The sequence below is a fragment of the Astatotilapia calliptera genome, chromosome 6, assembly GCF_900246225.1.
Source record: "Astatotilapia calliptera chromosome 6, fAstCal1.2, whole genome shotgun sequence".
Taxonomy (NCBI): Eukaryota; Metazoa; Chordata; class Actinopteri; order Cichliformes; family Cichlidae; genus Astatotilapia; species Astatotilapia calliptera.
In genome coordinates, this window is record NC_039307.1 from 26,396,784 (window position 1) to 26,414,561 (window position 17,778).

Genomic DNA, 17,778 nt, shown 5'->3' on the forward strand with positions numbered 1-17,778 from the left:
CTGTGCATTGTTAGTTTTAAATAGCAAGCAGCACAAGTGTAGCCTTACATTTTTACAGGGACAAACAGTCTCACCTTTGCAGCCGCTGATGACGAGACCCAACTCAGCACACACACTTGCACAAGTCACCTCGCAGTCGTGGCCTGTAAGGATGGCCCTCGGTGTGGTAAAGTCTGCTGGCAAAACACAAACAAAGCGAAGACAATCCTGGTATTACCATATGCAGTACTGCTTTATGGCCACTAGAAGGAGGTAAAGAAAAAATTTAAATTCTCCTTGATTGGTTTAGTCTTCTAACTGCAGTCACAGCTGAAGCTACAAAAATTTTCACTCCAAACTATTAAAAAATTTCTTTTTTAAAAAAGAGGCGGGCTTTCAAAAATAACCAAAAATAAAATTGCTAATTTCATCATCCTGGAGGGTGTTTTACATGTTATTTTATACGGATGCGCTGGGACTTGTTGCACAGTCTTTAAGCCTGCTTCTCCCCTCATTCACTCTCCCTTTCAAGCACTTGTCACCAAGGGCCTCCTCTTATGTTTAAAACCTTCTCCCCCTCGCTGCCTTCACTCGATCCAGATGTTTCTGCATTTGACAGAGAGAATGAGAGCCAGAAGGAAAAAAAGAGTGCGTTATGAAGTTTGTGTGATTTTGTTTTGGTTTGAGCTGTCAGGGTGAGCGACAAAACAAAATCGGCTGTTACTTCTCCATCTGTCTTCTGTCTGTAAGCACACGCATTGGCATAAATACGCTCATACGCACAGTTGCATCTTTGGACTGCATTTTTAAATATTGAGAGGTGGTCTTTCGCAACCTCAGCTCAAAAAGACAAGGACACTCACACACGCTTGAATTCCTAATAAAACTTTTCCAAAACTGTGCGCGCCAAAGCAATCGAGTATCAATTTAGCAACACAGAAAAGTGTAAGACAACATACCCATGTAGTAAATTATACTGAACATGCCTATTATTCACTTTTACTTTTAGTTATCAAATGCAATGTCATTTAAGACCTTTCCTTTGAAAAGTTGTTTCACACTGTAAGAAATTAATTGGAAACAACTACAACTAAAACTGAATGAATATAGGAGTTAATGTTAAAATGATATTTTGATCCAACTACAAGGTCACTTTGTTATCCCAGAAGATTTGTCTTCATATTTGACAAAAATAATTAAATTGTTTTCTAAGCTAAAAACGAAAATTAGGAAAAAACATTTTAGCAAACTGACACAAAAACACAAACTGAAATGTAAAAGTAACTGAAATGAAACTTTTCACTTTAAAAACTGACAAAAATACAAGTAAATAAAAAAAACACAGGCCAAATGTGTCAGTACATTAAACACGAGAAGGTGTTAGTGTGTGTGTTTGAGACATCTACATATGCTGTGGGCCAAGTGCTTGTATTGTAATACCAAATCTGAACTTCTTGATTGTGCCCCTGAGTAACAACCCTATATTCAAACTATTAAGAGATTACAAATAAATTAAAATAAACAATTATTCTAAAAAAAAAAAAACAACTGTTTCTGTTGAGATAATAACTGTTTTTGACTCCATTTTATTCTATTTTGTTCCTTATTTTAACTTGGTTTTGTATTGTCATGAACTATATTTTAATTTTTGTATAACTTGGTTTTATTTTATTGTATTTATTCATTTGATTCACAATGAAATAAAATAAAGACCAATTATAAAAGCAGAAAACTAAACCCATTAGTAAGGAAAGTTCAGCTGCATGCCGACACTGTGTTTGATTGATTAAGTTAGTGTGTTGTAGGGCTGGGCCATATTATACCGTTCACGGTAATACCGGTATAATGTTAGGCAACGATAGGAAAATGAAATATCGCAATAGAATGGGAGTAAAACGCGCATGCGCAGTGCCTTTGTTTTCATACGCACATGGCCGATTGTTGAGTGAAGCAGATGAACCAGAATTGGTTTGTAAAAATGGTGCAACTTCAGTGATGTGGAACTTATTTGGTGTTTGTCCGTCAGATACACGACAAAGCACATTTTTTTGCAGAACATGCAAGCGGCCGTCGTTATTGTCGTATTTGTCGGACTAAGATGCTCTTAAATCTGGGAGTAATCTGGGTCCTAAACTCCGTATGCTTCAGGTCAAACAACACTGCAGCATCACTGAGCGTTAAAAACTGTCTAAATTCTTTCATCTTTAATAAAACGATCAGCATTGCTGCTTTACCAGGTGTAACTATAAAGTTTAACTTCCAGGCATCCATGAAAACAAAAGTTATTACATTTAACGGAGTTAGAAGTTAGCAGGAAGCTAGCGGAAGTTAGCTCGCTAGTTTTGCTAGTTACCTAAGCATGATATTGCATGTTCTGACTGAGAGATTTCTGAAAAAAATCAAACGTACAGCTCTGCTATCACTTCCAACATAAATGAAGACAGGAAACTAAACAGCAGTGACGTTTGTAGGGTTACTGAAGTTGGGCTAGCTGGTATATAATGATGTGCTACGTGATCGCTAGCGACACAGCTATATTAGCATAACATAAACAGTGAAGCTGGAGGACGAACACTAACACTTTTCCACTTATAAAAGTTAACGTTAAGGTTCTTCATGGTTAGAGACAAATGCAATCGCATGGCAGGATGCTGTAAACGGACCAAACTTCAGTCAGGAGAACAACTGAGATAATCCATCCACAATACGAGGTTAGTCATTAATATACTGCAACATGGGAATAGAGCAGCTGCCAGAGAATTCAACATTAATGAATCAATGGTACAGAAGTGGAGGAAGCAAGAAGAATGAGTTTAATCAAGTTTGATTTATCTGACTGCTTTGTTTCACTTAATGTGCCTTATAATCCCGTGCACCTTATGGTCCGAAAAATGCGTACTGCACACTGCAGTTTAATGTTGCAAAGCACCTCTTTTTAACTTCAGTGGATATTATACATGGTTATGCTCAGGATATGTCAGCCCATTTCTACTGGAAATGCCTTTTGGTTAAACTTTCAGCAAGGAATTTGCATTTGCACTGTTACATTTTTATAAAGCTTTAATGTACATAAAAACCAGCTTCTTGTTTAAGTGAAAATAAATGGAAGGTTGTCTTTTTGCGCTAGTAATGTTGTGGAGTTGTATTTTGTCTCGCATCAATTATATCGTCGGTTATATCGTTATCGCAAATTTTCAAATATATATCGTGATAAATATTTTTGGCCATATCGCCCTGCTCTAGTGTGTTGTGTGTATAAATGAATGTAGACCAGGAAAAATAACTGAGGAAGTATTTAAAGCACTTAAAATGAAAAGGTGAAAGCCAGATTTGGCACAAATTACATAATACAAATATATAAACCAAATTAAACCACACTGCATTTGGATGCTAGTCGGATTTACACATGAGCCACGTGATCAACAGCTAAGAGTTTTTTAGAAGTAGGGACAGCTGGTTTTGCATTTATTGGCTCTATAGCATCTCTTACGGAGTAACAGTTCACGCCCAGAATATGAAATGTTGAAATGTTATGCGTCTTCAAGCAGTCTGTGTTTGTCTCATTAGATTCCTCGGAAAGATGGAATAAAGGGATGAGTATTCTTCCTCCTTCTATATCAATCATGGCACTGTAGAGGTTTTAAGGGTGGACGCACCCCCTTAGCTTGTCGTCCCCTCAGATTATGCACCTCAATACTTGGAGGAGCAAAAGCTATCTACCGCGGTGATCACAGTCTCATGATCCCTCACTTCAATAAGATTTAATATCTCTTTTCATATGTTTGTTTAAAATGAGGTGGATAAAATGCCAGTTCATGAAGTCTAATTAAAAATAATTTATGATGTAATTATTACACTGGCAGCTTCTTTGTTTCTTTGTGTTCAGTGTTTAAAAAGAAATTAATTTTTGGGCCTTAGGAGTGGCAGAAGTGAACCTACGTACATTTATTCTCTCATATGGTGCGTTCAAAACAAGAGGAAAAAACAGAAATACTGTAGTTACTGAGTAAATACCACACTCAGATGATTGCTGTTAGGTGCCCAGCAGATGGCGATAGCGTCTGTAAAATCTTTGCTGTGCACAACATGTGGCTGCAGCAGGAACAAAGTGGGGATAGGTCATTGTGTGCATGTGCATATCAGCCATTCAGATGTATTTGTGTCAAGCTTATGAAGTGAGTGGGATGCCCACAGAACATTATGCATGCAAAGGAATGTGTGTGTGTGTGCAGGCTTTAGCTTTAACGTGTGTCTGTGGGAGAGGAATAAAGAAAGGTCTGCTGTCTGTATGCATTTTGTTAGTACATGTATGTGTGTATGCGTGCGTGTGTGTGCAGCAGAAGTTCATGTCTGGGAGAGCTTTCTGCGGTCTGGGGCAATGGAGCATCACATTGTGGTGGTGATGGGATGAGATGACGACTGCTTTGTCTGTTCCTCTAGCTTCAGCTTGGTAACCAGGAGTTTAGACTGACACACAAGCACTTGCAAGGACATGTACAGCACATGCATGGAAACATATTCATATATTTGTTATTTGTAGAAAATGTGCAGCTAAAGCAGTATTTTAAACCACTGGTTATCCACTAAATATGTTTAAAAAAAAATCTTGTGTATTTCTGCTCTAAAATCCCGTGTATGGATGTGTTAGATGACCATCATCTGCACGATCATAAACCAATATGGCTTATTAACCAAATCGCAATTTGTCATAAATTTCATCCCACTTGTAATGGATCACTTATCAACATGTCCGCCAATCTAAGCTGACCAAATTAGCACCGAGGGGGCTAAGGACCGAGCAATGTGTGCGCCGTGCTTTGATCATGGCTAATGCCATATGTTATGGTAACGTAAGGGAGGCCCATGACATTTTTCACTTTTATCGACTAACGTGACCCCGTGGCCCTCGGATGGTGGTGAACTTTCATGCGCTGCCCGACGACCCCCAACATCACATTTAACGTCTCTAAGTGGCCCTCACTTTCACTCACATTAAAGACAGATTCTCACACACACTACACACCATATCTGGCTTCACAGAAATACACACGCACGCACGCAATCTCAGACACATTACCGAAAGCTGTTCCTGGTGCGACAGGGCTGCGAAATCCAATCTGTATGCAGGAGGCCTAGCTTGGTCAGACGAAACTAGTTGTTACTTTACAGAGGGAGGCCGTAAATCACACAGTCACATCTGTCTGCGAGAGAGAGAGCTCGGTGAAGAGCTGTGTGCGTGTGTGTGTGTGCACGCTCTCAGAAGGTGCACTTACTGCCTGGGCTCTCTCCAATGCTGCTATGCTTTCCGTTCCAGTACCACAGCAGCAGGGTGGCATCTCGCGAGCCCGACAGGACGTAGCAGTCGCCTCCGATGTACGACTCTGAGCGTGCCAGACACGTCACCACATCCCGATGTCCAAACACTATCTGGGTCAGTTTGCCTGCAAAAAGCGCACAAATTTTCAGGGATGTTCTTAGTAAATCAAAATTCATTCTTCTGTAAACATCAAAGGAATGAACTACTTAAAAATAGATTAAAACATCTCAACAATAAGGGAGATAGGGTTTTTTTGCATTGCAGTAGTCCTTTTGAACTTCCCACCATGCGTTTGTTGATCATCTGTCTGCTCAGTTAGTTGATCCACACAAGATCAGACTTCTACTAATTCCCAGACAAGAATAAATATTTGCTTCAGCTTTGTGTGTGCGCCTGTGCACATCCAGGGTGCTCTGTGTGTATATATAAAGAGGCTAATTGCTGTCAGATTCCCAGACCACAGCCCCACTGTCTAGCTGTCTAATACTCATTACGCTCCTCATAGTGTGACCTCTGCAGTCAAACAGTGGGTAGTTTGCAGCACATGACATTTCTGTCTGGGTGTCAGAATCGCTACCCGCGGGATAATTAAGTTGTATCTTGCTGAAAACGACGAGGATTATTATGAAACTTTCAAAGAAGAACAGAGACATCAAAGATGTAAAATGTTTGACATTTTTATAAACGCTGAAAATAAGTAATGACGGGTGCTGCAATAATGGCTACCACGCACCTCGTATTAAACTCTCACTCTCATGCTCACACGCATGTGTGCACACCGACAAATTAAACTCGGTGTGTGTGTGTGTGTCACTGTTTGAGGCTACGGGTTTTGTGGATGTGTACCAATCAATTCTTGTAATTGATAAAATCCCTCAGTTCTTTAACCTGGGGGATTTAGGGACCTCGGTGGCAGCTGTTGAGCGTGTGCGATTAAACTGTGTTCACGTTCCAGTCGCACACCCCGGTGGCAGTCGCACAATAGAGCTATCTCTGTGCTCCCATCCCTCCTTCCCTCCCTCCTCCATCAAAAGACACAGAGGGCCTGGCCTGTAGAAATTGAATCGCATGCCCGTTGTATAGATGTGTGTAGAGTACTGAATGAGGCTGAGGGTGTGGGGGGGAGCATTGAGGAGCGGGGTACAGAGATGAAGCTTCAGACAGTTTCATTTAGGACCCCTGACCTGATGGCATTTGTGTGTGCACGAGAGCGAGTGTATTGGATGTGTGTATGCAAGTAGCACTCAGGCTTTAGGTGGAAAAACAGTAAGTTAACCAGCAAAGCAGAAGCAAAAAACAAAAAACAATCAAAATCACACTGAATCAAAGAAACCTAAAAAAAAAAGCCATTTTTGTGCTGTATAATGCATTTTAGTGGTAAAAAAGGCTTTGACACTGCTGACGACACACAAAGTTTGAACTTGTGCAAAAGAATTAAAAAGGAAATGAAAAGAGCCCCACTGTGGCAAGAAGGAGTCTAAATGTATAGCAACCAAACGTAGGACACTTGCCACAACTACATGAAAGCAGATCACTGGGTCAGTGGCAAAATACATGCATGCCGTTTTATTTATTAGGTAATACTTGAATTCTAACAACTAATAGTAGTATTTCTATTGTGTTACATAACCTAATAGTTTTGAGGAAAACCACTAGTATTGAATTCATTGGTCTTTTCCGGACCACTAGTATGCCCAACCTGATGATGGTGCTAGAGGAAAGCCAAAGGAGTGTTATTCATTTTAAATTTCAATTTCATATGGCTTAATTTGTATCTAAATATGCTGTGAGCTTCCATACTGCCAAAAATATATATACACAAGAAGCTTAGTTAAAGCAAAAACATTACAGTGAGGATCTGATGTCAAAAAACAGCAAATGTGTGAAAGTCTTGGAGAGATTACAGGTATTTTAGTTTAGATACATTCACATTAGGCCAGTTGGATATTTGGTCTATTGTGGTGAAACGATACCTGTGTCAGTGGAGTAGACCCGGAAGCTCTTGTCCCAGAAACCACATAGAAGGATGAAGCGGTTCTCAGCCGTGATAACAAAACACTGCGAGCTGATCTGAATGCTCTGATCTAGCAGATCTGTGATCTGCCGACGGTGAAGACCCACGTTACTGGCTGGAAGGAGATGAGAGGAGATCAAAATAAACGGAGCAAAATAAAGATGTTTACATGTTGAAAATGCACAGATGTCCAGAGAAGTATGAAACCTGGAACGTGATCCGAGAAACCCTTTACTGTTTTATATCAACTACTTTCAAAGAGCTCACACTTCAGCGCACCTCCACTAAGGTTTCAGCGCTGGGGTGCAAAGAAGATTTGTGAGGGAAAACATAAAACATCCTAGGGGTTAAGTTTATAGGGACTTCACATTTTCTATGAGAGTCTAAGAGGCTGAGTAATATAGAGCGTGCAGTCTTCACAAAATATGTACCCCACTCAAGTACGAACAGACCCAGAAAATTCATCTTGGCTGTGTAATTAAGCCAAGTTGGTTAGAAGCAAATTTACCGACATTCTCATTTCCACGAGAGGCGTCTTTTTTCTTCTCTAGAAATATGTTCGGTGTGAAGGGTTTCTTATTTGATGGGGTCAAAAGCAATGGAGAACAGGTGTCAGAGAAGACTGTCTAGAGTGGAAATTGAGAAAGTCCAGTATATCTGCTATGAATAATATTTCAACCGATTTTTAACATTCCCCAAAGCCACAGATGGCTCCACGCTCATCCTCAATTTACTGTGTTTAGCTCAGGCTCCTCCTGGAATGCAAACAGTGTAAATATATTACTGACATGAAAAATCCCAGCTACCTCCCCTAAAACACACACGCACACTCCCAGCAACACCAAAATTCATTATTTAGCACATTATTTATTCTTTAGTGTTAGAAATGAGATATACAGTAAACACTTTGGAGGATAAATATACTCCAAAACCTGTGCATTCAGTGACAAATCACACATCTGCTGAAGCACAGAACAGCAACATGCACTGAATGTGTAAATACTGATGCACAGATAAGATTTCTTTTATTCTGCCTCTACAGAGGGAGCATTGAAGCAGAGAAATACAGCACAGTGCGTGCAGATAAAGATGAATATCTGGGGTTCAACCCTGGTTATTTTCAGTAGTCTTTGGAAGGGGAAAAAAAAAAAAAAAAAAAAAAAAAAAGAGTGTGAATATGGTCTGATGAGACTCAGAGAGACCACAACACCCAGAGAGAAAAAACAGCCCCCCTCGCAGATGTGTATGAGATTGCAGGAGGCTGCAGGAAAGTAACAGAGCTGGGAGCAGATAGAGGTGGCTCGTCTCTCCCTGCTCTCTGCCAGCGCATCCCATACATCACTGCAGCTCGGCACTCTTCTCCTGCTCATCAACAAGTCGTGAAGGATGAGAGGCGCCCATATTGTCCTGACAGCCGTCCGCCGTGCATTCTCAATCACACATTATTACCACATTCATATTCATTTCCATTGACACGCGTCCTTTCCCTCCGCTCAAATTAAACCAAAGAGGATGCAGAAAGGGAGGGAGGAAAGGGGACGATGGAGAGGGAGAAAGAGGGGGAGTTGATGATGAAATGCCGGCCTAGGCCACAGCTCATTGCATTCCAATTTGCATGCAAATGGTTTAGTGTGAGAGCAGGGCCTATATCATCACGAGTGAACTAGGGCAGAGGCTGAGAAACAACTCTAATCTACTGTCCAGGGACACAGCCCAACAGACTGCCATGAGTCACCAAGCAGCGCGATTTAGGCACAAATCCACACAAAACCCCATTTCATGCCCACACGAAGCCAACTCCCGTGTGTGGATTCTCTACCGGTCGTAAAGGACAGCGTACCTATTAGAGGGTCAATTTCCACAGGAAGTTGGTACTGCTGGTCCTGCACCGTTGAGCCCTGATGACCTGACAGAAGAAGAAGACAGAGTGGATTAATATTGCAATTGTCTGGCCTTGCGGAGTAGGTGCTGGGTTTGAGGTCATTATAACACGCTGAAAACTATAACCATAAAGTCAGAGGCTCAAGAGTCGCTCCACAAATTAGACATCAGTGCTGTCAAAAAGCTATCGAGGCCATTCGGAGCACAAAGTATTACAAAACTAATTAATTATCCTGACAAAGTCAACTATAACATATTCACAGCAAGTGATATTTAGTCTAATTAACTCATTTTAAACTGGATTAAGTCGTCATGCATATACCCATTATGTTTAGAAAACTTAGATTGTAGAGTGAGGTAACAATTTTACCCTTTTACCACAAGTTTAGCAAGTAATCTCTCACGATAGAGCTTTTTATGTATTGTTTTAGTGATTTCAATTATGTTTAGCTGATATAATCATTCATTTACTTTTAACCTGTGTATTTTTTGGGCAGTTTATCCTTTACATTTAGTTAAACTTTTTCAGGTTCACTCTATCCATTAATTAATTGTAATAGTTTAGCTAATTTATTCACCAATAACCTGATTTTGATTTTTTTTTAAGATTCACATGTAATTATCAGTATGAGTATTGTACACTTGTGTCACATCGGCTCTGAAATTAAAAAATAAAAGTAAAAAATGAAATGTGATACGATAGTGTGCACTGCTTTCAACACACTCATAATTTGTCATTTTATTTCATGCGTTTATTCTGAGATTTTAAAAGCAGTTTTGGCAACTTTGCTCTGCACATCATTTATTAAACAGACTCCAGTGGGTCCCTACAATTAATCCACTATTTCCAAGCAGGAAAAATTGCCCAATATGGCCAGCCTGTGGTATGCATGGATGATGTCTAATTCCAGTGAAATCTGATCAGTGTTCATCCTCGTAAACTTAGATATCAAATTTAATATTTCTTCTAGGGCAGGATGGACGTTGAGTAAATAAGGTTTTGTGTAGTAAGCGGCTGATGTATGGAGGTGGACGTGGGACCTAATGCTGGCTGCTACATGTGTCACATTTGATACTGCTATCTAGTAGACACAGTCAACTGTCTCCCAAATCAACGTCCATCCTACAGAGACGAGGCAGGTTGATCTTCTGATAAATTAGAAGCTAACGTATGGAGGAGAAATGAACAGAAGCAGCATGAAAATAATTATGTGAAAGCAAACTCAGTTCAATAACAAGGATCGTTTCTGTCTGCCTGAGATTTTATTTTTAGTCATCGCTTCAGCTCATTCGTTTCAATGCACATGTTCGTGGCTTCAAGTCTCTCACCTGTCAGGCCCTGCCACTTGTTGACCGCAAAGAGGCGGTTGGCGGTGACAGTGATGATGGCAGGTGACGTCAGACCTGCCTGGGTGTTGGCCGCTACGTGTGTCACAGGAGAGTTGGATGGGAACTTCAGTACCATGATAACATCCTGCTGCATCTGCTCCGTAAACATCAGAGGCGTCTGCAGGAGAAGATACTGTTCAGGGCCCCGGGACAGACGACGCGATGAAGGGGAGAGACGGGGAAATAGCCGAGGTGTGGCGCGACGGACGAAGAGCGAAACGCAAAGATGAAGGAAGCAGTTGGTGAAAACGGGGAGGAAAACAAAAACAGAGGGAGACGGAGGAAAGAGAAGGCCAGAGAGAACGTTAGGAGGCTTGAGGAGGATAGTGGTAAGCAGCAGCTAAGCAGCACAAAAAAGCTAGCAAAGAGTTCAGAAGAAGGCAAGAGTCTGCATTTGAAACAACGCTACAGTAAATGAGGAGAGAATCTCAGAACAACATTTAAGTTTTAACAGAGAAACTGAAGCAGCCGAAACAAATGTCTGTTGATTAATATTTCCCCTTCAGTGTGCACAGTAATGATATTATACATCATATATTAGACATTTTATAGAAGAAGGCAAAGACGCCATAGATTTCACAGGCTGACTACAGTGTGATGTCCAGTTTGTATTTGTGTTCTAAACTTTTCTTTTAAATGAGGAAGACTGAGCAGATGTAAAAGAAGAATTATTGTAAGAAAACACCAGATTATTAAAAAAAGAAAAGATCCTTGTGCATGTCGGCAGGGTAGAGAAGGATTCTTAAGTAAACTGCTATACTGTACATGCAGTGTGTGTATATATGCATGCACTGCATGTCTATACAGCATCTGTGTAAATGTTTTACTTTTTTTTTTTTTTAAGATTGCAACTGATCTGCATGCTTATCAACCAATCTGATGAACATAAGTCATTACATAGACTTTAAAATATATATGTCTAATAAAGAAACACCAAATTTCTCTGAGTTCAGGTTGTTGTTTTTTTTGTTTGTTTGGCTTCATTAAAAGCCCCCAAAATATGTTGAATTTACAGTAATAATAAAAAGAATATCCTTGCAAACAAGTAACTAATTTTAAAAACTTGTACTATCAGCTGACTAACAGACTATACAAAGACAGAAAATGACAGCAACTTGCTAGGTTGCACTAGATTTATTCTTGTAAAAGCTGAGCAAACGGCAGGAGAGACCATCTCTAAAACAGTCATAACAAAAAAGTAATTTCATTGACCTATCAGACTGTTTCCTCTGCTTAGACAGGCTCTACAGCCATTTATAGAGTGTTTGTACTAAGCAGCTCTAACAGAAAGCTATTTTCCTCCTTGTGTGTAAAGAAGAGGAACATCAGTGTTTAACATCAAGAACAGACCTGAGTAAATCCGGTGTGTCTGACAGCTAACCAGAAGCACTGACAGTATCATTACCACCAGCATGGGCAGATGCCGACACTCTGACAACACGCTCGCACGAAAGAGGATGGAGAGAAAGTAGAGAGCAAGATCCGTAAAAAGCAAAGAGAACAGCGTGTTCTGGAGCAATATGGAGCTGCGGGGAGGGAATTAAAGTGTTTGAAAAATGGTGCCTGAATATTATGTTTGAAAACTATGGTGCGGCGGTGTAAAAATAAAAACATTACACAGGAATTCACCCGTACAGTCGGGCGCTGGATTCAAAGCAATCGTCTGCATTCGTGTCTGTGTGCACGCGCACGCTGGGTGGTGGTCTACAGCCAGCTGTCAGCACCACAGGGACACCGCGCTAATAGGGACTCGTGGGGCCTCGGTCCATCACAGGCAGGCATGCTGACTAAACTCCTTGGCCCTTAAAGGGCCGTCACATCAAAACTTCCATTTGTTGTTGATCATCTTTTTTTTTTCTTTTTTTTTTCAGCTCAGGTGGAAAATCTGGCTCAGACCCAGGTTTCCAGCACGAAGCTGTGCTTTTCTCCAGAAATCTCTTTCTAAACGCACATGCACACAAATATTTGTGATCTCTCCCTTTCACACACACCTCACTAATGATGAGTGAGGGGATGCTTTCAAAACCAAGGCTATTTTCCCACAGTGGTAGATGGAGAAAGCGGACACAAGGTAAAGGAAACATGAAAAGAGGAAAATTAAACAGAACAGTTCGGGGGGCAGAAAGGTTTTTGCCGAGTGCTGACCAGAAATCAAAGACAAGAACTGGACAGGTAGAAGAACTGATGATCAGCTGTTTTCTGACCCACCAGAGCTTAACCTGGAGAATTAAAAGATACTGGAGTATATGCATTCATTTTTGAGATGATTGTCAGTGTCTACTCACCACTTGCATGGCCGAGCTTCGGGGCGGGTGTGGCTCGATTAGCAACTGGCAGGGGGTTTGTCCGAAACTCCTAATCTGAGACTCCACAGCCTGAGTGGGGAGGAATAAAAACACAGAAATGAAGAGAGATGTTAGAGGTTTTCCTCTCACTCAAACTATTCTTTGATAATTGTGTCCTGCGATCTATTTCAATGAAACAATAACGGCTCAGTTTCTAAGTGAAAAATGGTTATATTCCACTCCGCTGTGTGTGAAGGTCATATTATTATCTGATAAATGCTACAACAATCTAAGATTAATGTCTAAAAGAAAACAAAACAAAGAGGAACACAAAAGCCCATAGAGCTAGGGAAAAATGCGTGCACTTGTGCTCAAGCACACATGGACACGGTCTACATATAAACACACTTTTTCACAGTCTGACACTCACTCTCTCTCGCACACACATTTACACACAAACACCAATTTCTCCTCCGCAACCACACAGAATCAGAGGAGGGCTGGGCAGGCGGGCTTGTAGGCTTGGTTAGGTGGTGTTAATGAAGAGGTATAGGACCATAAATGTCACAGCAGACGCCGGCTGAGCAGCCTCTGGACATCATCACACAGCTCACTGTCAGGCCAGCTAGCACGAAGTGGGAACACGCCCACAGCACGGTATGGACAGATGAGGCTACGCTAAAGTGCTGCAACACATTTGCCCACGATACCGTTCTGTAGGTTGAAAAAAGCCAAACATTTTAATTATTGTTACATTTATTAGCCTTGTTATTAACCAAATTATTGCTTAAATGTATAATAATGTCCCCTCCCCAAGAGTTATCGCCACAGACGTTTACTGAACAACAAGGAGAAAACCTGGGGAAATTTCAGAAAATGAAACCAGCAAATGCTGCTTCATGCACGACTATAGGAAGATGGTTAAAACTGTAGATGGCGCATTTGTGTTAATTAATCTTATTAAGGGTCGCAAGTGCCTCATTTAGGAAACATTTTGAAAAGCAATCACAGCCAGATAACACACGCAAGCATTCAAAATTTGCATGTGCACAAAATCCTCTTAAAAAACAGAAAATGATGCAATTCAGTCTCAGCAGAAATGTATATAACAATAAGAAGCAGACAATAGTAAGCAAAAGCAGTCCTGTGAGACAAACTCGGTGTGATGGATAGTTTGTAACAGGGACAGGAAGAGGGAAAATGACCAACACAAAATTGTGACAGACCCGTCAGTATGTTGGTGTGCTCTGTGACTGGCTGTGTAGGAGTGACAGCTTGTGTGTGTAGGCTGAGACGTTTGAGTCGACTTGGCGCAGCCTGAGAATGAGCTCATGGTTGAGGCCTGCGTATGGTATTTCCATGAGAAAAAAAAACCAAAAAAAAGTTGGGAAATGAGTCTGCTCATACCCATTGTCTGAAACTAACCAGAAACCAGAGAGGCAAGTAGTGATTGTAACTGTCTATTACAAGGTTTCATCAGCCTCTTTAAGACCAAGAATCCAGCAACAAAAGCTCTACATCATGTTATTTTTATGTGAACACTGGTCTTTATACTTTTGTGCACTTTTAAGAAGCAATAAAATCTCAGGTTTCCTTCTTTTTTAGTCTACTTTTATACATTTACATCTGAATAAGAAGAAATTTACTCCAAAGCCTCTGAATAAGATGGTAATAATCCAGCGCTAGCTCATAAAATCCTTCGGCACAAACGCATGAGCAGTACTTCTTATGGGAGGCTAATTAAAATAGAAAAGAATTCATGGTTTTATTCATAAATTGCACAACAATGGTTGTGCTTGTTCATGAGACTGGAAGGGACAGTGTCCGTGTTAGAACAAGTGTCTGCGGTTTTGTGTTCAGGCCACAAGTGCATTTTCTACATGTGTGCAAGCATGCCAGATGTAAAAGGCGATGCTCCTGTTATGCAGTGATGTGTGATGTGCATTTATTAGCACTGGTCTGTAAGACTGGATTTAAAGGTCCGTCACAGTAAACTGATCAACACTGTGTAACACTATCATGACATTTCCCACCTCATCCACAGTTAGCCTCTTGGTGGGAGGACATGTGACATAACTGCATTATTCAAGGTCAAAATGCTGCCCATCTCTTTGACTACACAGGAAAGCATTTTGCGTAAGCTCAAAGCCACTCAACCTATCTTCATTAAGTGCGTATTTGACATTTATGAGGCTGTGGAAGGCTGGAAAGTGGCTGAGTCTAGGTCAGCATGTCCTATCCTGTATGCCAATGCAATGCTCAGGTGATTATATGAGGGGCCTTCCACAAGGCCAATCTCTTTTGGGAGCATTGGCCCATGTCTGATGAAGGTTTTCTGTATTCTATACATTTAAATGGCCGAGACGCCCTCGGCTCAGATGTCTCAGCCTGTCCTTTGATTTACTCAGTCGCTTGACACGATAGATCTCCATGTAAAACATGCTGCTTTATGCAAATCAACCCCCTCCTCCAAGGGAAAGAAAAAAAAGACCAATAGTTTTGTATTTCTCACAAGCAGGAAACTGGACAGATTGTATCATTGGTTTTAAACGTCCACCTTAAAATACTGAGACAACTCTATGCAGAGGAGGTCACATTGTCCAGTGAAAATAAACCAGCAGGTTTTATGCTTAGTGAGTGACTTTGGCTTACTGTCGAAGCAGGTTGACTCACGTGGGCATATATTTCTGCCGAATTACGCAAACGGCAAACAACTCAAGCGGGGCTCTGTGTTTTGTCGCTCGTGTGAGAGGTGGTGGGATTTTCCATAATCACATGCGAAAGAGGGGAAGCCCTGTACAACGATGAGAAGGCTACACAGGGCGCGTTTCTCTTTATACACCGAGAGGCAACACAGATGTGCATGCAAGCCATCTATGTGCACACGCGCACACACAGATGAAATTTGGGGTGGGAGAGGGGAAGCAGGAGGTAGTGCAGGAAGTAATCATGGTTTTGAAAAACACAGCACTGGTCTCCACAGCACTCACTAATCTGTGCTGAGATATTCCAAACTTTCTCCCGGAACAGAAAAGCACACATAAACACACAACCGTGTGCATTTATGCTGATGAGCACACATAAATATACAAAGGTATACACATACCAATGAATGAATGTATACATATGCATGCATATGTAGAAACACATCAAGGTATGAGCCACACAAATCTTGTACGTGTGTATTTGTGTGTGGGCTACAGGGAGAGTTAGCCTCTGTGAAGCAGCATGGCAGGAATACAGAAATCAGCGAAGCAAAAATACAGAACCCTCCAGCCCGGTCTACTGCATTTTCCCACCTAAATATACACACACAAAAACGTACATGCACACACATCTGTGAACCGCCCCCCTGACACTGAGCAGCCCCGGGGCCTGTCCTAATGCGGGCTTGTCTGGCCGAGACCACAGCTCAGACTGAAACAGTTGTCACTCAGTAATGGCATACTCTAGGGACACTTTCAGACCCCAAACCCTCAGTCCCAAAGCTCCTGCAGCCCTCAGCCACCCCCAGCGCCCAGCCATGACGAGCCCCAGGCCTGGAACTGTGTTTCCACCTTCTGCATAGACAGGGCACGTTTCCTTCCGCACAAACACAGTTGAAGGAGAGCCTTGGATTAGCTCACTGGGGTAATGCTTGTTTGGTTTATTTAACTAATTAAAGTGCTCAGGGAGTTTTCTCCCAGCAAACTGCAATCAAAGCATCAGCGAGAGAGCCCGCGAGGACGAAACAACAAGAAACTTTTTTTTCTCCCTCCTCGAGGCAGGCTAACTTTACAGCATTACAGATATGATGACTACTGACTTTTAACATGAGCTTCTGTACTACGCTGCCACTGTAGTCTTTCAAAACATCAATTAATAATTTTAATTAAACTACACCAATATTCATGACTACACCCTGTATTTTCCAGACATTTCACACAAAAGTTTGACCCAGTGCACCAATACAGAACACTTCAAGCTAGAGACAGTTACACTAATTTGTTTATAGTAAAATGCTAAATGTGGTACCAAAGCCACAGACAAATAAAAACCTCATTCAGAAGCATACAAATCCTAAGTATGCATCCTTAAAGTCAGCAGTCGAAGATGCTTTTTCAATGCCACTCAAATCACAAGCACCTCCCTCTGAGGCCTGTGTGTGTGTGTGTATGTTGGTAGATTATCAATCCCATTGTCACTGGAACAGCTTGGCAGAAATAGTGGAGGCACCAGTGATCCAATTTTCTGCTGTGTGTGTGTGTGTGTGTGTTAAACAGAAGAATGGGTAATGGGCTGAGAGTGGAAATGACCGGTGAACCCAGATAATGAATCTGCATGTCTGTGTATGTGTATGTGTGTGAGAGAGAGAGTGAATAAAGGCCAAAGCACATCTGGATGGGAATTGGGGTGAATGAGGTGATAAATCAAGGATCTACCCCTGGTGCCTGCGATGCTCCAGTCACTGAGCATGAAGGGCAGCAGTACAGTGGAGGCAAAGGGTGTTTGCCTGCTTAGTGTGTTCTGAACTTATCACCATTTATACGTTAGCACCATGGTGAGTCTCTCTTAAAAGTGAAAACGTGGCCTTTTCTTGACTGTTCTGTTCTTGTATTTAGGTGGGGCACCAAACAAACAAACAACGACAAAACTGTGAAGATGATCTGTTTGAACTTTAACTGAGATCCGCCTGCTCATTTTGTTTGCCCTTGTATTGGAGTTTTCTGTATGGATGTTTCCAGATCTCAGAAGTTGCCTACAAACAGCCACAACAACCAGTAATAAACACGAATAATCACTTAAAAGAAAGCCAACGCCTGGTTACTTTACTCTGGAGAGAAAAGAAATAGAATATGCACCCCTCTTGGCACTAAAATGCAGATGTCAAAAAGGCTGATGGGAGCAGGGTCAATTGACCCGCTGCTGGCTAG

At 41.4% G+C, this 17,778-nt stretch overlaps 1 protein-coding gene and 1 long non-coding RNA gene across 9 annotated transcripts in view; one reads left to right on the plus strand and one right to left on the minus strand.

The window, feature by feature from the left end:
* The window catches only part of lrba (LPS-responsive vesicle trafficking, beach and anchor containing), a 176,802-nt gene that overhangs the window by 5,870 nt on the left and 153,154 nt on the right, over window positions 1-17,778 (minus strand). For 3 of the 8 annotated variants that reach the window (XM_026171363.1, XM_026171365.1, XM_026171361.1), the window contains 6 exons: window positions 12,866-12,955; window positions 10,521-10,713; window positions 9,151-9,216; window positions 7,270-7,425; window positions 5,253-5,420; window positions 75-176 (listed from right to left, as the gene is read on the minus strand). In XM_026171363.1, coding sequence (XP_026027148.1) covers window positions 75-176; window positions 5,253-5,420; window positions 7,270-7,425; window positions 9,151-9,216; window positions 10,521-10,713; window positions 12,866-12,955 — 775 coding nt within the window. The remainder of the gene's footprint in view (window positions 1-74; window positions 177-5,252; window positions 5,421-7,269; window positions 7,426-9,150; window positions 9,217-10,520; window positions 10,714-12,865; window positions 12,956-17,778) is intronic. The other 5 variants (XM_026171362.1, XM_026171367.1, XM_026171368.1 and 2 more) reach the window with 3 other exon arrangements.
* The window catches only part of LOC113024369 (uncharacterized), an 82,864-nt gene that overhangs the window by 359 nt on the left and 64,727 nt on the right, over window positions 1-17,778 (plus strand). The gene's annotated exons all lie outside the window — the stretch shown is intronic.